General features: G+C 44.7%; 1 protein-coding gene across 1 annotated transcript in view; it reads left to right on the top strand.

The window, feature by feature from the left end:
* The first annotated feature begins 14,306 nt into the window (after positions 1 to 14,306).
* The window catches only part of LOC119458285 (uncharacterized), a 52,871-nt gene continuing 42,838 nt past the window's right edge, over positions 14,307 to 24,339 (top strand). Inside the window, exons 1-4 of the mRNA XM_037720119.2 lie at positions 14,307 to 14,624; positions 17,421 to 17,515; positions 19,112 to 19,172; positions 20,965 to 21,071. Of these exons, the coding sequence (XP_037576047.1) occupies positions 14,549 to 14,624; positions 17,421 to 17,515; positions 19,112 to 19,172; positions 20,965 to 21,071 (339 nt within the window). The 5' untranslated portion in view covers positions 14,307 to 14,548. The remainder of the gene's footprint in view (positions 14,625 to 17,420; positions 17,516 to 19,111; positions 19,173 to 20,964; positions 21,072 to 24,339) is intronic.

Here is a 24,339-nt window from a genome sequence, read left to right as displayed (position 1 = left end):
TCTTTTTTTTTAGCTTTTTTGCTGCTAGGCGCACACCCGTTGCACTCTAAATGAACAACTATTGCCGTCGCAAATGCATTGCTTCCCTATGATGCGTTGTCATCGACATGCGTCCAACACGTTCGATTTGTACGTGCAGTACGTACGTTTGCGACAGCCGCAATAAACCATGGTAGCTTGACTCTCTACGCCTGCTGCACCATTTTGCGCGTTTACCTTAAGCTCTTGATTAGGTTCTGCCATTTTTGTCTGCATGGATAGTATAACGCCGGCTTTCCGAACTATTCATGCAACTGCCGCTTGACCAAAATTTTCGCCGAGTTTTGACTTACGTCATTTAGGGTCATTGTTTTTTTCCTCGGCAGGATTTCAAGTAACCACTTTGCCACCAAGATCTCCTTGCGCACAACCATAAGCATCGCCTGTACGTAATTGTTGGACCAATGCGACCAAACGCGCCCTGTGGTTTCATGTTTAGCATAGTTCTATACATATGGTTCTTGCATTTTAGGTTAGGAACCTAAAACGTACTGTTAACCGAATATGACTGCTCTTGATTGTATAACATGTGAAGGCGATTGTGAAGAAGAAGACGCGCCTCCGTCCAGCGGCATCGCCAACGCTCGGCCCGCTCTGCTCGCGCTGTTGGTCGCTGGAGTTTTTGGAGACGGTGCTCCACGCTGCCTCGCCGTTCTTGGAACTCGTAGCGTTCTTGAAGGACAGCGCCAATAAACCTCTTCTCAAACATTTTACTAAAGCGAGTGCCCTAAACACTGTGCATGCATATTTGCCTTGGTGGTGGCGACATTTGTGACCGCATTCCATATCTATATATACTCTGGAGGTTCTATTCCGTATTATGAGGAGCAATTGGCAGACTGCGGGTTTGGTGGTTCAAAGCTCGTATATTCAGCGCGAAAAACACTCGGCCTAAGTCAAACAAGAGCCTTGCAACGTTTTTAACCGTGTTTAAAGCGGTTACGTTTCCTGCGCTTTTGCCGGAGCGTTACCCGCTCCGGCAAAACTGAAGCCTGCTATTGTTTTACCTTCTATAGAAAGTCGGGCGCAAGTAAGAACTTTTGCCGGAGCTGCGCAAGAATTGTAATAAAATGAAGTTGGCCTGTTTTGAAAATGGAGTGCAATTTCTTGCACTGCACCATTACAACTCCTCTCTGTATCCAAGTGAGAAAAATAATTGCAGAGGAACAAGTATGCAGAATCCACGCACCGTGGGGATCAATGTTTTGCAAAGCATCATTTGGGGCTCTGTAGAACATTACGGGAGATGGATGAACGCATTCTTGCTTGTGCGCGCGTGACACCAAGCTTGTTAATTTATTTAGTATTCCTATATTTACAAGTTTATACGGCCGATAAACCTTTACTTCGTATAGATATCCACTAATTTGCAATCGAAATCGATGCTTCGCCTTTCCGACGAAACTGCGACATTTTTTTTTCATTTCATGTTTTCATTCGTCAAAGGAGGGGACAGGACTAAAAGTCGCAATAGGGGCTAGGCAGAGGTCCCCACTCCCTGTTACATGGTATTACAGCGGTCGCGGAGAATGAACATCGTTCACCGATAACAAATACTTGGAACACTTATCACATTCAATATGCATAAGAGAACGTGGTTTTACATTTCATAGACAAATAGAAAACATAAAAGCACAATCTTTCATGTGATTAATGCAGCGCGATAAGCACTTTCATTTTAGAATAGTTTGTCCCGACAGAAACATTTAATGGGTTTAGTAGAAGCTCACAAAGGATCAAAATCTTCCTTGAATAGCCTATTTTTTAGTACAGGCATCGTGAAACGTAATGAGTCTGTATAACCGTACACTATGAGGGCGGGCACAGCGTATGGTTCCTTGAACCTCGTATTCTTAATGCACGGATGTTCTTTCCGGTTTGCCAAGGGGAGAGAATAATTTTCGTTATAATGGAGGAAGCATTTGTCCATCATCGTTAATATGTTGTCAAATAAACAAAACACAAGTGAAATATCATATTTAAGAAAAAGTTTAGTTGTAGGGTAGAGGTGGGTGGAGGTAAGGGACATTTGCTATAAACCGTACAGCTCTCTTCTGAAGAATACGCAGTTTTTTTTTTTTAGATTTGTGATGTCAGTTGTGCACCACACGCTACTACAATGTTCTAGAAGTGAGACAAGTGAATCATAAAACAGAATTTTCACTGTGACAGGAAGTATGTGCCTCAGCCTTGATATAATGCCGACAGCGCAAGAAATTTTCGATGGAATGTACTCAGTCTGCTCTTTCCAGGTTTTAATGCTCTGAAAAAATAACTCCAAGAATTTTCACGGAGCTTGTAAAATACGAGCATACATAGCATCATTGCCTAAGCGAGCGTTAATTGGTTGCAATATTTTTTTTCGTTTGGTCGATATAAAATCGCATTTTTTTGTGGAGTTCATTATTAGGCTATTCATGTGTGAGAACGTGATTGGTTGTTCACTCTTATTTACTTGCTCTGTTCCTGAAATAAATACTGCATGCAGTATTAATGGCGTACGCGACCAAATGTGCATTATCTGTGATGAGTACGATGTCATTTACGTATATACAAAAAATAATGACCCTAATACGCTTCCTTCCTTGGAGGACCCCTTTTCTAACAGGCTGCATGAAATATTTTGCAGTGCCGATATCTACGTATAGTGTGTTCTGTGTGTAAGGTATGACTCGAGGAGTGCATGAGCTGTCCCACGGGCGCCGCATTTCTGGAGCTTTAAAGTAAGAGTGGGGTGATTAGTAAGGTCAAATGCTTTCCAAGAGTCGATCTACACACCTATTATGAGTACTTGTTATTGAACGCTTCCATGATAATATCTTTTTGCGTAGTTAGCGCTGTTTTCGTGGAACGATGCCTTCTGAAACTGTGATGAAAATTTTGAAGAAAGTTATTTTTATTAAGGTACGATGTGAATCGAGAGTGCATTATTTTCTCTGTATATTTTGAGAATACCGGCAGGACCAATATAGGACGGTAATTATTTAGAATGCTCTTGTCATGCATTCGTATGTGTTGGCACCACGCCTGCAATCAGCATCATTTTTAGAAGAACACCGGTTGGCAGAATTATGTAAAAATGCGTGACGACTAGGGGTTATAATGTCTATAGGACATATTTTACGGGGCCTGCTTGAATTCCATGTGCGTCTTTGGTTCTGCTATTCTTCATTGAATTAAGGTAAGAAAAAGAAATCGTGAGCCATTCCACTCTGTGAAGGTGGATGACCAGCGAAGCTGTTCGGCACGTAGGCGCGTTGCTGCTCGGAAGTCCGGACTAAACGCGGCTACTCGGGATCCCGGACTATGCTCGGCCTCCCCATTACGACGACAGAAGAGAATTGAAATTCAAAATGCAGAACAGCAACTGGTATTTCTTGTTGTTTGTATACATTCGCGTGGACGACGGGACCGCCGCCCCGAGGAGGCGGAGGAAACTGGACACGCCTGACGTTTCGACGGCACCGCCACCACGGGAGAGCGGAAGCAAAGGAAACTAGGTACGCAAGCGCTTGGAACGCCGAAAAAGAGAGGGCGGAGTGAAAGTAGGCATGGCCGACGCCGTGCTAAGCTCCGATAGAATCGTATCTGTTCTTATCTTGTGCCTGGGACCTCTTTCGGTCTCAAGTTTGACAAGGGTAGTTCAAGGGCGCGTTACAGGTCCCGGAGCCCACCACCCCGAGTCCACAGAGGTATGTGTCATTACGCTTGGGCCCTTTCTGCAGTATCCCCAGGTACGGCCCACATTTTTGCGCACACACAACAAAAATGCACGCAAGCCTAGCCATAAACAGCTCGCAATAAAACTTCTGCGCAACAAGCTGGGGCGAAAAAAAGTGAACCCGGGCTACTGTTCACAATAAAAAATTTGCAAGAAACACGGTTTTTTAACACTTTGGTCATTGCTGTCGTTTGACTATTGCGCAAAAACGCTGTTAAAGGCATCCGCGAGCGATTGCCTTGATAGCTGTTTGTCTTCATTTAAGATGCCATCCGAGATAGCTGGCCCTCTAGTTGGGTAAATAAGTGCGTTTAGTTGTTTGCGCCATAGCACCTGCGATTTTTGTTTTCCTCACAGAATAAAATGATGCAATACAAATCTTTTGCGTCCTTTAACATTTCTGATTTCTATATGCTTTGAATTCTACTAACAACACTGGTTCTCTGGTTTTCACAAATCTTGCGTACAAGGTGTTTTTAAGCTGCATCATATTTAACGATCTGCGAGTGATCCAGGCTTGCGTGCCTTTTTAGCTTATTTATTTTCTTAATTGGAAAGTTGGCGTTATATGGGCTTTTAAAAATGTTTATGACACTAGCTACTGTAAGCAACATTGCTGTCCTTTGATTCGTAGACAACGCTTCAAGTTTCTTGACTGATAACTTGCCGGAAAGATTCGAGCTGCCGTGATGTTATTACTGGGACATAACGCGCGTGTGAAAGATGCTGCCTTGGAAGTTGATTTTTTGCTACTAGCATGAATATCCCCAAATGATCACTAATGCTTGTATAGATGACATCAGCTGTTATTATATTGGTATAATATATGTAATGAAAACATCAAGCAATGAGTTGCCGTCTGAGGAAAAACGCGTAGGACTTGTGATCATATTGGAAGCACCATTGGCAGCAATATTCGAATCAGTTCTTTTTGCTGCCATGTAGATGCAAGCAAGTTAAGTTGACATTGAGATCGCTGGCGAGATCTGACTCTAAATTGTGCGCCGAAGCAAAGCCAAGAAAATAATCAAGGAAACTAATAAATTGCTTGAAAGCACGAGTGGACAGAACGAGGTTTCGGGACTTCCCCATGTAAGCACATCATAGTCGTAATTCACAGCCGTAACCAAGCACAAACTCGACGAATACGTGTTCTTTCATCAGAAGCGCAACACTACCGCCGCACTTATTTTCATGATTTCTAAAGTAGCAATGATAATCATATAGGGAGAAAAGGCACATAACGCTCCTTGATACCAAGCTTCTGTCAACATATTGCTGTGCTGTGGGTTCTTACAGGTACTCTTGGGACAAAAGAACGACAACATTGTAGTAAACACGATCACAATATGGCATTTATTGCACCTTTCCTACACCAATCTAGCCAGCCGAATTTATGCTAATAGAAGATGACGATGGGCGTGAGACAAATCGCTGTCTCACGCCACCGTTCGCGTGTACGGTAACGCGAACGGTGGCGCGTTCGAACGATCGTGCTCGTCCATTCCGGTATTCTGCTCCTAAGCATTTCGCAGGAGATGGCGGCTCCGCAAACGGCCGGCGAGCGCACGAAACATCCACGCACGCAACTAGCCGACCTCAAGCCAATAAGGAACCGGCTACTCCATTTTGCACCCGAATAAACTCGCCGTTAGATGGCGTTAGCATCTCAACACTCGCGCCATATCTCGTACTAGTCTGCAACCACACCGACCGCCGCCAGCGCAAAGCCGCGCGGCGAAGCCGAATTACAGGATACGCGAGCCATGCGGGGAAAACAATATCAGGGGACGCGTGGAAGTCGAGTGTCCCCAGAGGGTGAGTGAGTGAGTGAAATTACTTTATTTCGGTAAGCCAATATTTGCTACGAGTAATGTCATTTCATCGTCTTTATCCATAAGTTACCTTACGTTTCGGTGAAAGAACGTCATGACTGACTTTTTTTGCATTGCCAAAATGTTTGATTTCAGACGGCTTGAGGCCCATAATCTGTCTATAGTTTACCTTTAGCTTTACTGAGCAATTTACCAAGTCATCAGCATGACTTACTGTAATGACAGGTGTTCCTTCAGATTTTTTTCTGTTCTTTGTCCAAGCGTATTTCCAGCCACATTGTTTACGTTTTGCATTTGCTAGGTGCTTCATGGCTGGACACAAGTATTCATTCACAAGTATTGTAACCTTTGGCACCAATCCAATGTCTTCCGACGACAGCTTCTGCTTTTTTTTTTTTTTTGCCTTTGCAAGAAAATAGTCTCGTGTTGTCCTGCGTTCGAACTGAACAGTTATTGGCACATTTGCGTTACCCATAAATTCAACGCGGTGGCAGGCTTCTATGTCGCTTTCATTCAAAAGCAAAATTATAACGATGTTCCACCCTTCTTCAATATGCCCAAGGTATTACCTCAACCGATGTCTGCGACACACCTTTTAGTTCAATATTCAAGCGTGGAAAGTATTGCTCAGTTTGCACGAGTGTGACTTCATGCGCTTTTACTTCTGTATTCAGGGCATCACGCTCCTCTCATTTAGCTTTTATAGCTTTCTTTATTCTCATGCCCTCAAACTTGTCATTAATATAGCCAAGACAGGTCCGAATCTCTCTAATGTCTTTTCTCAGCTCTCGGTCCAAGCTTTCACGTAACTGGCACATTTCTTGCTTGAACTCTCGTTTTATTCCATCAGAAAGCTTAACAAGCTCCTTTGACATTGTGAAACGTACAAAAGAAAAAAAAAGAATTAGTGACATAAGCTTAAGCAGTGGATTAAAATTTCAAGGAAGAGCAGATTTCTGCGCTTCAGCAACCTGCAAAATGTACAAGGTGAAAGTTGTAGCAACCGTGGCTTCCGCCGCCGAAGCCGGCAATTGAAGACGGGGGGTGCTTTATTTAAATATATAGTTGTGCACAAGGAAATCACGCTGACCCCGGTAGTATAATGAAAAAAAGGGAGTACGACGTACGTTAATGTACTTCGGCTTTGACGAAGGCTGGTCCACCATCTGAAACGTTCGCAAAATATACTGGGCAAATACGACGTGCGTCGTACTCTCATTTCTTGATTATATATATATATATATATATATATATATATATATATATATATATGTGTGTGTGTGTGTGTGTGTGTGTGTGTGTGTGTGTGTGTGTGTGTGTGTGTGTGTGTGTGTGTGTGTGTGAACGAGAAGAAAAGGAACCGAGGGGCCCGATTTCTTTATTAATCATATCATAAGAAGTCAACAAACAATGACACTCAGGACAACATATGTGGGTTTATTGACCAGTTGCCATCACCCAAAATGATCACGTGCTCGTGACGCCTGAGGCAGAAAGGATGTTCCACATCCGCCCCTAGGTTTGTGACTGATGGCGCTGGCTAACACTCCCAGAGTTAGTTCTAGTTGTAAAACATAAATACCCCAGAAAATGGATGGGAAAACGGCTCCGCGGTAGCTAAATGGTGAGAGCATCGCACGCGTAATGTGAAGTTGTCACCCACGCACGCGTAATGCGAAGTAATCGTTCCCCACCTGCGGACAGTTGTTTTTTCATCCACTTTAATTTCTGTTAACTTATCATTTTCTTTAATTGAATTAATAAATACAAGTGATTTCCCCTATGTTGTCCTTGGTGTCATTGTTTGTTGGCTTCTTATGATATGATTAACCCCACAAAGCCCAACGTGTCATTTTGAATACGCTGAATTTGAAGCCTAAAAATTCAAATGTATGTGCTAATGACCTAACCTACAGCCCGTACTAGGGTTTTTGATGTGCTGGAGGACGTTTACAGTCGTGATAGTAGAGCAAATAAATGACAAATTAAGTAATTATCGTACTAGTAATCTTTACTCAATAACATTTCATTGTTTTCCTTGTACCAATAAACATATCTCCATGGCCAAAAATAAATGTAAACACGCTGTGTTAATTGTCTTTGATGTGGAATGGTGTTCGGGCTTAATATATATATATATATATATATATATATATATATATATATATATACAGGCTGTGCCGACTCTCATGCAGCAAGATTTACAAATATTCAAATGCCATGTAGCTGGACAGAACCAAGGTAATGTTTGCCGTCGCTTGGAGATGCTCAGATTATTTTTTGCATTCCGCCTGATTACTAAATTAGTCTTAATTTATTATTGAACTTCTGAAATATTATAATTTGGTGAAAATTTCTATTAGAAAATTGTAGAGCAGCATGAAAAACTCCCGATACAGCTTTCTGTTGGTCAATGCGTGCTACATAAAAGTTTTTTTCCGAGCATGAAAAAAAAGCTCGATGATGATGATGATTTAACGGCATCCCCTTTGAAACGGGGCGACGACAAATAGTCACCTAGCCTGCTTAATTTAATCAGGTATACTATACATGTTCTTTATCTAGTATTTTTCCATACCTTTCATTACTATTTTTCTCTTTTTTTCAAAATTTGCCTTGTACCGCTACCTATGATTTTAAGAGATCAGGTCGTATCAATCTTTACCCTGATTTTTTTCCCACCAGTACTCTAATCGTCTCTTGCTTTTCTCTATGGCTGATCTATTGATGTTTCCTTCCACTTTAAACCCAAGCGCCTCTGGGAGTTGCACGTTACCTACGGTTCTCGCTGGGTGGATCCCGTCGCATTCCATTAGGATGTGCTGAGTGGTCTCTGGATCTTTAATGCAGCATACACATGCCTCATCTAGTTTCGAATATTTGCTCCGGTATGTTCTGGTCCTTAGGCAACCGGCTCGAGCCTCAAATAGCAAGGCACTGCCCTTTGTGTTGTCGCACAGATTTTCCCTTTAATTTCTTCTCATTCTTGTTAATATCCATGGTGCTTTTTGTTTCCATTCTTTGCATCCAATTCACTGTCTCTATTTCTCTCACTTTCTTTCTGATGACTCTTGGCTGTCTATTTACAGTTTCGATTATCCTGTACTTGGTTGCCAACTTCCTTGACCTCTTTCTCCGTTCTGTGTCCACGCTTTTCATGTGCAGATACTTGTGCATTTTAGCATTTTATCCGCCCATTTATTTTGATCCATGTTCCCCAGCCTTTCTTCAAAACTAATTTTGTTCTGTGCTTCTCTGACTTCAAAAGAGGCCCGACCACGTCACCCTGCACTGCCTCATTTGTGGTTTTTCCGTGGGCTCCAAAAGCCAACCGGCCTACTGATCTTTGGTTAACTTCCAACGCCGACAAGATATCCGATATTAAGCATAGAATGGCGTTTGTGAAAGTTAGCACTGGCACCATAACTCCTTTACAGATTCCACGCACCACCTCATACTTATTGTGGTCCCACAGTGCTATGTCGTCCGCGTACATCAGTCCAGGGACCTTCTGTTGCACCATTTGTCGATTACGCATGTAGGATAAATCAAACACTCATTCGCTGTTCTCCAGTCGTGTTTCCATACCCTTAACATAAAGACTAAACAACAATGAAGATAGAGGACATCCTTGCTTCAGTCCTTGGTGAATTCCCACCACGTCATAACCTTTTCGACCTTCCCATACAACTTGTACTCGGTTGTCTCTATATATCTCCCTCAGCAGCTCCACGAAATCATCATCTATGCCTTCATGCTTAAAAATATACCATAACAGTTCCCTGTCTGCGTGGTCGTAGGTTCGTTTAATGTCTAGAAATGCTATCGATGAAGGTCTATTCTGAGCTACTGAAATCTCTATGCACTTAATACAAACATATCATCCTCTAAGCCTGGCCTGAACCCATTCTGCAGTTGCTCCACCCAGTCAAAAAAAAAATATCATTGAGTCCAGTTGGATTTTTCAATGGAACCCAACTGGTTCCAATTGGACATCATTGGAGGTCCAAGTTCCAATTGGACCCAATTAATTGGAAGTCACTGTGTAATCTCGCGAAACAACCGAATAGTTGATTATAATAATAGCACAATTATAATGTTAGTTTTAAATTAAAAGATCTCTGTATTTTGGTGTGATCAATGGGGAGAAGCATTTAGCTTTCTGTCAAGTTAAAAATCTATCATGAAACTTTACCATTTTCTCATGAATCACTGGCACCACTTGGTCACCGAAATTTTGCTCACATGTATAGCACCTGACAAGCATCTCTCATAGTGAAGTGGTGAGTGTAGGATATGTCAATTAAGAGAATTGCAGTAGTGTGTTCATGCATGATATATGCTTCTCGAAAGGAGTTTCAAGTATACCTGCGTCATGTCCCATCTAGGCTTTTTTTTTCTTTCCTCCCTTTTTCATATTGGTCCCAACGAGTCCAATTCAGAGAGGTCCAATTGTGTTCAAAAAACTTATTGGTCCAATTGGACCTGTTGGATATTTCCAATGGGTGTCCCAAAACACAATCGGAAATATCTAATTGGTTCCAATTGGAAATTTCCAACTGGTTTGAACAAACTTTTTTTTTTGACTGGGCAGTACATCATTTTTGTCCACCCATCTCGACAGTTCAAATTTTATGGCCTGCATTGCGCCATTCTACATATCACCCATGTTACTGTAACTGGCCTGTACAAGCTTTGCCTTTGTAGATGAGGTTCATCTTGCTTTCGCGCCATCCAATTTGAATTGTTTTTCGTTCTGATCTGTGTTTCATTATTGCTGCATTCCGCTTCCGCTTTATTTTCAGATTACCTTGGTGGTTGCTTGAGTAATTCTTTCTTTCGTTTATGTGTACGCCGAGGTACTTATATTGCTTCACTATGGGTATTACTTGCTGTTGAATTGACATCCCGTAGTTACTCGTCTCTTCATTAAAGATCATAATTCCCGATTACTCTGTGCTAAACTTAAGGCCTAGATTTGCCACTGCGTTGCCACAGATATTCGCAAGTGTCTGTAAATCTCTTGTATTGTTCGCTAGTAGCACTATGTCGTGCGTATACTTCAGCTAGTCCAGGGACCTTCTGTTGCGCCATTCGTCCATTACGCATGTAGGATAAATCAAACTCTAATTCGCTGTTTTCCAGTCGTCTTTCTATATTCTTAACATAAAGCGTGAAAACAATGGAGACAGAGGACATCCTTGCCCTTTTCGACCTTCCCATACAACTTGTATGCCCGCTTGGTTAAGCCTAAGGGGAAGCTTTCAAAATTAAAAGGAAGAACATGAAGTGGTACACATTGTTCCAGGGTGTAGCCGCGGCTACGCTGTTCATTGAGCTCATACTGTGGCTTTGGCATGTAAAACCTCACAGTCAATTATTTCATATGCCGCGCAATTAGCAAAAGCTTGAGGCAGAAGCCCAATCACAACACACAATGTTGTGGAGACTTCTGCGACCATGCCTGCATTCACAGCGGCTGTTCCATTCCGCTTATCTTACTGTCACTCGCATCACTCTCGCTGTATGGATGCTATGAGCGTCCCCTTTGAAACGGACTGGTGGGTTGCGCCACCAATCTGAACACGCAAAGCGCCTCGAGCGGCCAGTCGCGCGCTCGGAAAAACTGTTGGGGACACCTCAACAGCACCACCGTTTATACGCTCCTGACACTGCCCAGGCGGCGCGGCGGCGCGGCGATCGTCAGCGCCTCTCGCGGCACCTTCCATCAAAACTGATACTGATGGACCACGCTGCTCAGGCTGCCCGCACGGATCTGCCAACGTGATCGCATGTCCACGCTTGTTTTGAAACGAACGAATGGCGCACATTTTGCTGTGTGGTTTCAAACCAATCTTAAAACTAGATGGTCGGATACGCCCTGCCATTCGCCTTAAGGTGGCGGTTCCGCTCCGGCGGCACGTGCCCCCCGTTCTCAGTGCTTTTGGAGCGGCCGTGGCGGCTTTTCTACTTGGGAAGTGGAGTGGTGGTATATACCATGAAGGGGCCTGATTCTTGTGGGTTCCAACTATATATTATATAAAGAAGTTTATTATTGTCATGTGGAAATGAATGTACAGGGACGGGCCTGAGATGCGTGGTTTTTGCGAACTGTGTCTCGGTTGTGGCCATGTTTGGGGGGAGTTGCTGCATTTGCTGTGTTGCGGCTTGCTGTGTGGCTTTAAGACGTATTTGTCTGTTTCCTGGACGCAGCAAAGTGATTTTGAATTTTTGCTTTTTGCATGGTTTGCTTTTGAAGATTGCCAAGTTTCGCGGATTTCTCTTGCGGGCGGCCCGGCAACTGCACGGTCGGGGAGGCTAGGTTTTGGATAGGTTGGAGTTCAGGGAATTTTTATCTGGTACGCGTGGTTTCATTGATGTACCTTCATTAGTTTTCCTAATAATGCGGCCGAAATCAAGTAATATTTAGAATTCTGGTTTTACTTTTGCCCATTTTTTGCGGGAAGGTACTAAAGCTACGAAGCTGCGGTTTAAAACTAATAAAGGTACAAGAATGAAATTTTGCGTCCTGGGTGGAAGTTGCTGGAACTCTAGTTTGTCTAGAATTTGGTTTCCTTGAGCGTGTGGTGGCCGGGCTGTTTGCAACAGGGGTTTGCGATGCTTGGCGGTCTTCAAAGGCAAATTGTCCAAGGGGTAGGGGTTCAAAATTGTTTTGCTGCGTCTGGGAAACGGATGAGTGTGTCCTGAAGCTGCAGAGCGGGCTGCAATGCAGTGGGTGCGCTGGTTCCTTTTCGGTATGGTCACGGCTGGGACGCGGTTCGCGGGAACCATGTGTCTCATGCTTGTTCTTGAACATTTATTTCTAGATCAAATTATTCAATTTATTTATATTATATATGGCTGGAACCTGCAGGACTTGGGCTTTTTATGATGTATACGACAACTTTGTATCCTAAGTGGAGGAGCCGTCACGGCTGCTCCGGGGGTGCTGAAGGCAGGGGACTCATGCCGCCGGAGTGGGACCGCCGCCTTAAAGGGGAAAAGCTCTATGCTGCCGGGCACGTTCGCATCGTGAAAGAAGTCGCCGTTGTCACTGTGCTAGCGAAGTGTCACTCTCAGCAAGGCAAACAAGCAAGTCTTTGACGCAGCAGTACCGCCTTCCCCACGCTTTTTTTTTTTTTGTCAGTCTTCGATGTCTTGCACATTTTCCATCGTAAAACAGCGGTATGAGAACGTTCACCTGCAGGACGGCGGCACACGTGGTTCAGAAGTTTTGTATCACACGCGGCGATAACAACAACACGTTTGTCAGCTGGATTCCACACCGTCGACTTTGGATCAGTACCAGAGTTGCGCTTTCGCCGCTACAGGTGGCGCTGCCCTCGCCGGCAAACTCCACTGTCAGGAGCGTATAGAACTTGCTTAGAAGTTCTAGAAACGTTGAGCAGCACTGCACAGGGGGGGGAGGGGGGGGGGACTACACAAGTTAACAGGAAAGAGACCTCCCCAGTCTAGCGGCAAGGCCTTCCGCCCCAAGAAGACCCTGTGGACTTCTCCTCAGGCATCATCAAGGCACTGCTCAAACTCATTAAACGCACTGAGGTTTGTTCTTAAATTAAATGCAAATGCGGTTCGGCTGCACTTTCTGAACTAGTTCTTGAGGTGCTGCACTTCGCTGTTCGTTTCAGCAGTTCAACATGGCGGCGACTGCACTAATACACGTTACTCGTTCCACTCTTGCAGGCTTCGTGCAGGACGAGTTCGCAGCATTCTCTGCTCTCGTCAGAGAGGTAGTGCAGCGTTCGTGGGGCAGGAAGCCGAGCCGGTTCCGCAGGAGCAACAACTCGCACTGAACTGGCGGGAGCTAGTTCACGAACTACTAAGTGGTTCTCATTGAGAAAGGAAAGGTTGGCGCTATCTTCTGCAGCCCTTGAGGGAGCACGGCTCAGCGCCAGTAGTTCACGAAGTGCAGTGTGAATCTAATGTTCTCTCTCTCTCTCTGAGGACAGGCAGCCATAGCGCAATGAACCAGAAGCATGACCTCCGAGACGATAAAGTGCAGACATCTCGGAGGCTATGCTGCACCCCTTTCTGACCCGCTTTAGCGCGTTGAGAACGCCACGGCGACAACGAAGGTACATTCCTACATAACTTTTGCTTTATTTTCGATGCTAAGAAGCAGTATTTTTTTTTTCACTTGAGCCATCGCAGGTGGGTGTAAGCAAGTTGGGACAGTAATATTTGTCTTAGCCAATTGACGCTTTTTTCAGTAGGATCTCAAAGGCTATGCTTTTGTTTAGTGCATGCGGCGGAAGTTATGATGGTAACTAGAAACGCTCTCAAGAAAAAAAAAAAGAAACATTAAACATGTATTATGGGTGCATCAAATAGGTAGTGTAAGTGGTGTCTAAATTAATGCCCCAGTGACTATCTCCTTTAGAAAAAAAAAAGAAAAACATACGGATCTCAAAGGTTATGCTTTTGCTGGCTGCATTGCGGTAGCCAGATAAACCACCGTTACTAGATTACTAGAGCCACCGATACTAGATAAACCACCGTTACTAGATCTAGTAACGTTGAGATAAACGTCATGTATTGAACGCCAACTACAGTGGCTAGCCACTGTTACATTCTAGCCACTGTACCACTGTACCCCAACTGTACCCCAACTTCAAGCAGCATTCAAAAGTATAGCTAATGTTCAAGCAAATCCAACACAAGACGTTCACAAATGATTACGGTTCTGAAGTCGTTTTAGCAAGCAGTTAGCAAAAGCATGGCATTTGAGATTTGATTTTTGTTAATCGAAGGCAGCCATATTACGGCGCCCTCTACTCTATTTGCGGTTTTCTGTGGGTGTTGCAAGAAGCCAGGCTTGGAACAGCACAACGACCCAAGCGGTGGATTTAAACGAAAACAGCGACCTGCTCGCGCGAGAACACGAGCTACACGAGCACGAGCGCGTCTTTTCTTGTTGGGCGTGGCCAGTGAAATGAGCGCACCGCTGCAACCAGCAGCCTCGGACATCCGGAGCTTCACCTCGCACCACAAGACCATGTCGACCACAGGTGAGCGCCTACGCTACCGCGGACATTGACTCTGCACTTGCATGTTAATGCATACTTTGCTGGGCGAAATGCTCGAGTGCGGGCAAGAGCTTTTTGCAGTTAAGCGCAGTTGCAGTAGTACAGTTTCTGGACAGCATTGTTTTCGTGTCTTAGCTGTCTTTGTCGTGTTCTTTAGAGTTGCGGTTTCTTTCAAGTATGAATTACAAGTGCAGTACCTGCAAATGCTGCACAAGTTTTGAGACGCCAGGCCGACTACAGGCTGTTTAACCCCTTCCGTGGCACGCTGTTATTACGAATGCTAACTGAAAATGGTCAGCTTATTTTGAAAGTCCAGCCGCCAATGTTTATTACCTCTCCAAAAAGGATAAATTCGTTTCTCCTAGTGCTGTACCATGCATTGTCTGCTGCCATCTACCAAAAGCTTGACCAAGCATTGAGAGAACACTAGGCTCGTCTGTGGCCTTGCTAGAAAATGCTAAGTACCGCAGACAAGCTGAGCTCGTCCTTGGCTGTGTTTGGCCTGCAGTGAGAAACTTATTTAAAAACGCTCCCCTGTTCAAGGGCTCTCGAGTAGACCCAGGGGCACCTTGGTTACAAAGTGTTGGCTCTGGGGCCGTATTCTGAAACGTTCGCCTAGGCGAAATTTCTTTTTTCGCTTTCAGGCGTGCGCGCTGATTGGCTGGTTGAGCAAAATTGAATGACGTCGGGCTCAACCACCCAATCAGCTCATCCAATTTTACTAAAACAGCCAATCAGCGCACACCTGAAAGCGAAAAAAGAAATTTCGCCTAGGCGAACGTTTCAGAATACGGCCCCTGGATTCGCTTGGCGACTCGTTGCAAAGAGTAGTGCTGCGTTTTAAATTCAGGAGTCCAGCAAAGCAGTGCTTGCAAATAATACAGCATGTTTACTTCATTTCACCTGTAGCAGGCGATGCTAATGCGCGTTTTTCGACTGCTCGCATTTGCGACCAAAGAAAATGTTCGACACATGCAGAGGTAGGCAAATTTCCTCATTCTTGGTTTTCCTCCCTCACCCTCACGATGCTAGTCAGGTCTTTGCCACACCCTCGCCACAATACATTTATCGCATTGAAAAGGCTACCATCCTTTTCTTGCCTTCGGTTTGCTACAATTTCAAATAAACCATTCACATGTCCCGTGAGTTTGAATTACAAATATGACTGCGTGCCTTGATATTCGAGCTTTGCAAGCATGCTACATTGCTTTGCTTATAGGGGCATTGACTAAATCGAAAGATTAAGCTATCCACAATGCTTGCAAAGTGACCACCGCAACTGCCACCTTTTTTCTTTTGTTACTAGCAGAAAGTGCACTTTTTAACATGGGAGTCTGTGAAACAAGGCACAACCCGATATTTCTGCAATCGCTATAGTGAGCTGCCCATTTTAATTCTCGGCAAGCCGCATGCATTCGCTATTCCATGAAGTCCTTGTGACCCCTATGGATTGTCGCGTTTCATTGCCAGGGGCGCTGGACAATAAACATTGTCTACGTTTACCAATGCAAGGCTTGTACTGAGATTCTTAGTAGCATGAAGTTGACATGCTGCAAGTGCAGTCCTGAAAACATGGTGTGTCAAACATGCTTGTTGTCTGTGATGCAAACATGCTGTTCAGCATTAATAAGAATGTACTAACTACTAGTTTTATACTGCTGTCAGAGGTGATGGAAAACTAAACAAAGCACTATTTTTTCTGACACTACTGATAGAAGAGAAATAGCGTCCGGGCTTCATTGCCAAGCACGATCTATGCCAGAAATGCCTCAAACCAAGTTTTTGTGCCTCTATAACAAGAGCAAGAAAAGGTGACTTCCAGAATGTTTATTTCTGAAAAGGAATGGGCTGCACTGTGGTAATCAATAAAAATAAAAACAAGAAACGTCGGAGTGACTGTAAAGCCACTGTCACTGTTCCCACTTTCATTGCTGCTAACAGCTCTGTCGCCAAGTTTAACTACAGCTAACATCAACGGCATTTTATGGCTGAGGTCGGTTACAAGTGGGCTTCGACGTACATCTCAGTTCGAGAGCCTTCCTGCCGGTGCGCTTCAAAACTTCAGACCTCTGACACTTCACGTGCACAATCTAAATGACTTCTGTGCAGTTCAGCAACGTGAATTGCATCTTCCTCATTTAGCCTCGCACCGTCGCCCTCCCTTGCCCTCCACAATTTTCTGGAGCCAACCCTCGCGTCGCCATGGGAGGGTGAGAATGCCCTCAAGACGGTGCCCATGTCTGATTGCATGTCAAAGAAATACGTGGGTATGCGTCGCGTCATTTCATGTAATATGAAGGCTTCCTAGATTGTTGTCACAAAATATGACTTATTACGTGGAAGGTGCTGCAAATCTGAATATACTTACCCCAAACGAGTGGAGTGACGTGTTTCTGCGACCAAAAGTGGCATTGCACTGCTTGCCCTTACAGCCAAAGCATAGTATGACGCATACTGGAAGTGCGTATGGCACAAATAGTACGCACATTGATGTAACTTTGTGTAACATTAACGTAATAAGTGTAGTAGTTATCCCCCTTTAAGGTGCCGTATATGAAACACAACTGCAGTGCCATATGCACGGATTGAGACCTTCATGGCCATACTACCTATGTAGATTACGCAGGGTTGACTGTGAATTATGAAATGGATCATACAATGGCTGCTTCGCCATAGGCACACGCGATAGCAATTTGCAAGTGTGGTAGTAACACCTGCTTTTGACGTGCTAGCAACTGGCAAGTGTAATAGTATTGCCTGCTGTTGTCTCAATTGCAGAGGTCGATGCGGTGCATCCACTTGCGAAGTCTCTGCTGAGCCAAGGAAGGCGCCCTGCGCTGTCTGACCTAGTGAACAACGGTTGCTCTGCTGGCGTGAGTATTGTTCTTGCACGTAGTAATGAAACTATGATAGGCGCGTTGCTTGTATAGCGGTGGCCTTCCTGTGAACCTGCAGGCATATTTGGGATGCAGCTTTTGGCCTAAGTTTTAGCAGAAAACTGACATGATGGAATGCGCAACAAGAATGTAAGGCAAATTGAAAAGTTGTGCATGAAAATTATATCGCTTTTCTCTTAAACAAGTGATTACATGTACATTCACCTGACACCACTCACCCAGCTCATGTACTGCGTAACTTTTTCAGTGTACACCTTGCTTCCTATTAAGTTTTTGTTGTCAAAAAAGCTTTTTTGGTGTGTTGAGGTTTCTTTACATGTAAATGCAATATTTCTTTTTTTTACATTGCAAGCTCAGTAGATGTCCTCTAACGTAAACATTAGGGGCTTTGGAAATGTTTTGTCAGGTTACCGTAATAGCCAACATCTGTCTTCTGACTCAAGATTGGCAACAAATATTTGTGAGCGCAAATGCATGTATTCATAAAAGAACTTCTTGTTGGGATATTTGGTATCTATTGATAAAACTATTTTAAAGTGCCAAATTACACTCAACCTAAAAAAACAGGACAGGGCGCCACTCACAACTGCTTGCTTTGTATTTTTCCCGCATGTACTCTACTTGTTCACACAGTTCTAAAATACAAGAGTTGCATTTCTAACTATAGACTGCCACTTAGTTCACTCTCCCAATTAAATTTTATCATGCAGTACATTGCAGCATTACACTGCAAATACAGGGTCGCCCAACTATCATGCACCAAGATTTAAAAATATGCAAATGCCACGTAGCTGGACAGAACCAAGGTAATGTTGTTTGCCATCGCTTGGAGATACTAGGATTACTTTTTGCATTCTGCCTAGTTACATAGTAAGTCTTAATTAATCAGCTTCTCAAATATTATAATCAGATTAAAAGTGTCAATGAGAATTGTGGAGCAACATGAAAAGCTCCCGATACAGCTTAATAAGTGTTTTTCCGAGCGTGAAAGAAGCCCGCGAATACACACAAAATTAACGCGCGACTGGCCACTTGAGGCACTTTGCGTGTATTCGTGGGCTTCTTTCACGCTCTGAAAGCACTTATTTAGCACGTATTGAGCAACAGAAAGCTGTATCGGGAGCTTTTCATATTGCTCTACAACTTTCTCATTGACACTTTTCATTTAATTGTAATAATTGAGAAGTTTATAATAAATAACTTAACTCATTAAGCGGAATGCATAAACCCGAGTATCTCCAAGTGACGGCTAACATTACCTTGGTTCTGTCCAGCTACATGGCATCTGCGCATTCTTAAATCTTGGTGCATGATAGTTGGGACACCCCGTCTATATATGTACTCAGAGTGGCTTGTTACTCGGATTAAATTTTTCTACTTCTAGGCATCTAGCTATGGGAATTTTCTCTTGTATTTTTGCGTGAACCCACCTGAAGCCTTGTCTGTATGTAATGTTTAAGGTGGACCTGTTCAATGTTCATGACCGCTGACAGTGTTTCTGCAAAATAGGGTAGTACGATTTGCGGCCATTCCATGCTGCTCATGGCTGTATGGTCGACACCCTGTTTGCAGGCTCCCAGCGAAAAGACAAGCAGCGTGGACCAAAAGCCGTCACCAACAGGCTGCTCCAGCGGTGAGCTCATTGTCTCATCAGATCTGTGGAGCTTGGTTAGCACTAACGAGAAACTCTAAATCAGTTTAGACTGATCAATGTTTTTTGCAGAACTGTTATTTTAACTAATCTTGCAGGTTAACAATACTGTTTTACGTTTAATAGGCTACGTTAAAAAAGCTAAGAAACACTTCTTTCACTAGTCACCAATTCCATTTCGCATACGAAAGAAAGATATTAGTGTGTCATGTAATTCAACATAACATTAGGTGTTATACTTTGATGTCGCAGATTGTGACTTAAATTATTACCTGGAATGTTTCGAGGATCTGAACTTAGGTTTACATATGAACACGCGAAAGGGCGTCTTATTGCGAGCACCGGCCACAACGCATTGCTGACGCTCGCGAACGAAACATATTAGTACATCGCATACTGGAAACACAAAGGTGCACGAACATGATTTGGTGCAACTTTTCGTCTACAAGTTGTATTGGTAAATATGAAGTAATTGTTCCGTAGAAAGCATCTTAAATCAAGACTGCACTGAAAAGTGCAGTCTGCGCTACATGCGTAGCTTCTACGGCATTCTACAAGGTTGCAGCGCTAATTATTGTGTAGTTTTATTGTTAACTACCTTTAAGTAGAATATGAGATGATGCATGTAGCTTGTGGTTAGTGGATACTAAAATCTCAGACAATTGCCTCTGATGGGCACTGCCTAATCTTATGAGGTCATACTGGCTCTAAATATTCCAGGTTCCGCATTGTTTCCTGTAGGTGATAACAGCATTGTTTTGTTCCCGTTCTATTGTAGAACGTGGGCACATCCACACATACTTGAAACAGTCAAATATGCATGGAGGAGGCTATATGCCTTGAGACGTTTTTAAAACTGCCAGAACGCCCTACTAAATGTATTCTTTTTAAATCGGGTTTCTTGTATGGTCCAATGTTTCATTGCAGTTGGCCTTAAAGAGCAGTAAATGTTACGTAGCATGTTGCAAGCTAGGACAAACGTGAAATGCAATTGGACACACTTGGCTATAAAGGCCAGCTGCAACAAAAATTGGGATCTTGTTTCTAGTACGAATGAATGAGTCGCGGAAAGCTCTAAACATAGTTCATACTAAAACTAAAAAAAGCTGTCATGATGTCATGAAGCCGAAAATGCTGCAGAACCTGAAAAGTTGAGATACAGCGCAGGTGCCTGGGAAATGACCTCCGAGACCAGGTGGCACCCTTGTAACGCTGAAAATCTTGGAGGCCATTTTCTGGTATTTGTCACATCTGCTAATCACCAGGTGGCTGCTAATAAGAAAATTGGAAAGCTACCAGTCTTGCAGCTTTGCTGAGAAATTGCTTAAGTAGTATATATACTACAACTTATTAGTAACCAGTATAGCCACAGTGAAATTTTGTTCCAGTTGGTTTCTTTAACTCGTGACAGTCCGAGGCTCTTGACCATGATAAACATTCCAGCAGAAACCATCTCGGGACACCTGTCGATGTTAATGCGATTAACCTTGAAACGATGTATCGGCACACAGTATTGCCACCACTGAAGCACATCGTGTATGAGGCACAGCAGCCACTTGCTCTGCCCAGAACATCATGGACCACCTAGGGACCTACCTAGTTGGTGTGAAAGAGGTTAGAAGCGAAGACAGACATACAGAGCGGTAGACAGACTGCAAACTAGGTTAAGTTTTTCAAGAATGCTAATCTCGTTAAAATGAGGCAAGCAGGTTCACTGCGCATGTCAAGCAAACATTTTGGGAAGTGTTTCTTGAATTTGGTTGTCTTTCTACAGATGGGACCAAGCTGCGCCCTGTGGAAGTTCACAGTGCCACCGCGCGAACATGCCTGAACGTCCCAAGTCCCGAACCGGTTGCGCCCAGTCCAGAGGACATTGCTCAGGCGAGTTTCTTTATTGTACCATTGCAATAGGTCTGTTCGACTTGCCTGCTCCAGGCAGTGCTGTACTTCACCGTGCGTTTCGGTGGTGAAAGTGTGGCACCTTCTGCATGGCATTGTTCGTTTCAGAAAATGCAGGTAAAATTCCGGCCCAGTTCCTGAATATTCTGCACCACTGATCTTGTCAGTGCCAGTGTCGATCGGCAACAAAGCAGCAAACGATTTCTCCAGCGCCTTGACAGAAGACGGAGCTTTCTTTGGGCGGTATTCTCGGGCAATCACATTCGTAGATACTTTCACTTTCGCGAAATTTCACCTGACTCGGCACAGAAAGCGTCCCCTACAAGTGTTTTTGGTGCTGTCCTAAGCTCGCTATCAGTACCAAGAGAGCCGTATACTTTGAGGGGTTGGGTGCCAGGACGAGCCCAGTCTTGCGAAAGTGAAACTATCTCCAAAAGTGATCACCCTAGAATATGAAGTCATCTTGCGTACCGTCGAGCTTGCTTGAGATTTAAGTACTTCTTAAAGACTGCACAAACATTTCATTCAGGGTCAGAACCACAGAGCCTTTCCGACTGGACTCGCATATAAAGAGGGCCTGCCGCTGGTCTCGCTATCCGCAAATCGACTCGTTGACGCCAAGACATTGAGCCGCGGCGGACTTTTCCAGCTTCTCGGTCATCAAAATTGCTCGTCTCTCGAAGCAGCTGTCGTACCGAATGTGTTTCTTCACCCTAATGTTGAGAATGGAGTCGAACCGCGAAAGGCTTTAGGGTTTTGCAGCATCGTAACCAGTCACAAGCACAGCAAAAACAGCTTTGGTGCCAGCCAAAAACAAGTTCCGACTTCGGTTGACTTGTCTGTGGATTAGATCGAGATGTGAAGTTACAGGCTGCCAACGTAATGCTAAAAATTGCGGGATTTAGAATACATTTAAACCTTGATACAGTATAGACCACTTATAACGTAACCGTTTATAGTGCAGGACCGGATATAGTGCGGTCTTTTCAGACTCCTGTTAATTTTCCCATAGCACTCCATGTATACACGTATCGCTTATAGTGCGGTTGCGGGAAATGAAATACCGGTTACAGTGCGGCTGCCTGGGAGTACGGAAGTCAGCGGAGACGGCGAGCGCTCCCCTCATACGGGCGCCCCAAGGAGTGCTCGAGGAAGAGAGCGAGACGAAGTGGAGGAGGAAGGGCACATGGTGCAAACGAACAGCCAGTGAGGCTGAAACCAGAATCTTGAGTGCGAGTCGTGAAATATCAAGGCGCGCATAGTGAGCGAGGGCCACGAAACTGCCAATGCCGGCCAACGCTCGCTTCACGATAACGGCAGTAAACAAAACTTCGGGGAGTGGGCGGCGCTGGCACGGCACGGCGAAGGGCGCACGCGGAGACCGTGGAATGCGAGGGAAGAGGGCAGCAGGGAAGCAGATTTTGCCTCGGCAACTCCGCCGCTTCGGTGGCTCCCCTCGCCCTCCCTCGTAGCTCCCTCACTTTCGACTGTCACCGTGCGCGCCCGCCGCCGTGCAGGCACCGCCGCTCCAGCCGAGCCGGCGCCAGCTCCCCGAAGTTTCGTTTTCTGCCGTTATCGGGAAGCGGGCGCTTGCCGGCGTGGGCAGTTTCGTTGGCCGGCCTGGGACACTGCCGCTGCTTCCCTCTGCACCGTAGCCGCAGCGTGCAAGGTCAACATGTGACTAGAAAGTAGAGGAAGCATAAAGGAGAAAGAAGGGTTCACTGCCATTTTCTACGCATGGCTACAGTGGCTAGAATGTGGCGTGGCTGAGACGTCGTATGTACACTTATGTTCCGGCGCAACGCAGAATCGGCAACCTTGCCATTTGAGCGAGGGTGAAATTTCCGACGCATTTTTTTTGTTTGCGCGCGACATTGAGGGGTCTCTCCTACACCGGAGCAATGCCGGTCGGAGGCGCCGCTGCGCGAATTATTTTTGCATTAATGAGATTCGACTGTAAATTGAATGCAAATGTTCTAGCCGCATTCCTCGACTGTCGCATACGCGTGGCGGCTCGGTGCACGTGTTTTGCATATGTGCCGGCCTTGAAAATTGTTGCTTTGGTTATAGTGCGGATATTCGCGACTCCAGCGACTTACGTTATAAGCGGTCTACACTGTATAACGAAGCCGGTAAAATGGGCAATTTGCTTCGTTACATAGAAATTTCGTTGTATTGAAATTCAACCTTTTATGCAATTAAGTACAGTCGCCGATCGATTTTTCGTGCACGGAAATCGTGCGCAAAGTTATCTGAATTATCGGGCAATCGAAAAAAGCAAATTTCAATGAGGAAAAGAATTATTTTGTTGAATTTGAGAGTCGGTGACAAAGGATACGATTTCATGCCACGTCGACGATATCTTCACATCGGTGATATGAAATAGGCGAAGCCAGTCATGGGGGCTTTCGCGTTCACTCCGCCCCCACGGCTCATAGCGTTGCCCGCACTGGGACAACGCTATCATGAAAAGCGCCGGCAGCGGGGCGTGGAAGCTTTGTCTGCCTCTTCCTTCAACGGGTCTCCGAAACTCGAGATTATGCAACCTCCAATACTAAACGTGCGGGAAGACAGCTTACATGATGCCACGCGATCTCGGCATGCCCACTCTTTTCACACGTGGCAGATTACCTCTAAAGCAGGGGGTGCACGGTTGCTCGTGCGCTCAGCCGCGCTTGTAGCCACGGCCGTGACGCGCGAGCTCGCTCCCCCTCTTTCCCTTTGCTCGCGCGGGAAGGCGGCACTCGTGAAGCCTTTTTTTTCTTCATCTTTCTTGTATCACCCTTGCACGCTTTCACTCGCACCTAAAGCACAGTGAGCAGGGCGCGATAGGATCTTATCGCACTTGGACCAAGGTCGATTCACATAGGTCGCGAAGCTTCGGGCAAAAAGCGTTTCAGAACGAATTGTCACTGACATCAGCAAGGGTGGTTATGGGAGCAGCGATTGAAGCGCGACTATGTTTGCAGGGAACAAACATTGGGAAAGAAAAACGCAGTTCAATTCATTCAACGAAAATAAAGTTCCTAATCAGTTTTATATACGCATGGCGAGAAAAGAAGAGGCAATTCTGTTTTACTTGATCATTATCAATAAATACCTTTTTTTTTCAGCGCCCACCGATAGCGGAGGGCATTGAAGCCGCTATCACTTGCAATACAATGCAGCTCTTGGAAGTGTGCAGAAAGGCATGCTCGTAAAGTTCACCTGTTACAATACGCCCCCCTCACATGTTGTGTTGTTTTGCTTG

The sequence above is a fragment of the Dermacentor silvarum genome, chromosome 7 (assembly GCF_013339745.2).
Source record: "Dermacentor silvarum isolate Dsil-2018 chromosome 7, BIME_Dsil_1.4, whole genome shotgun sequence".
In the NCBI taxonomy this organism is placed as follows: domain Eukaryota; kingdom Metazoa; phylum Arthropoda; class Arachnida; order Ixodida; family Ixodidae; genus Dermacentor; species Dermacentor silvarum.
This window is presented reverse-complemented; position numbering and strand designations above follow the sequence as displayed.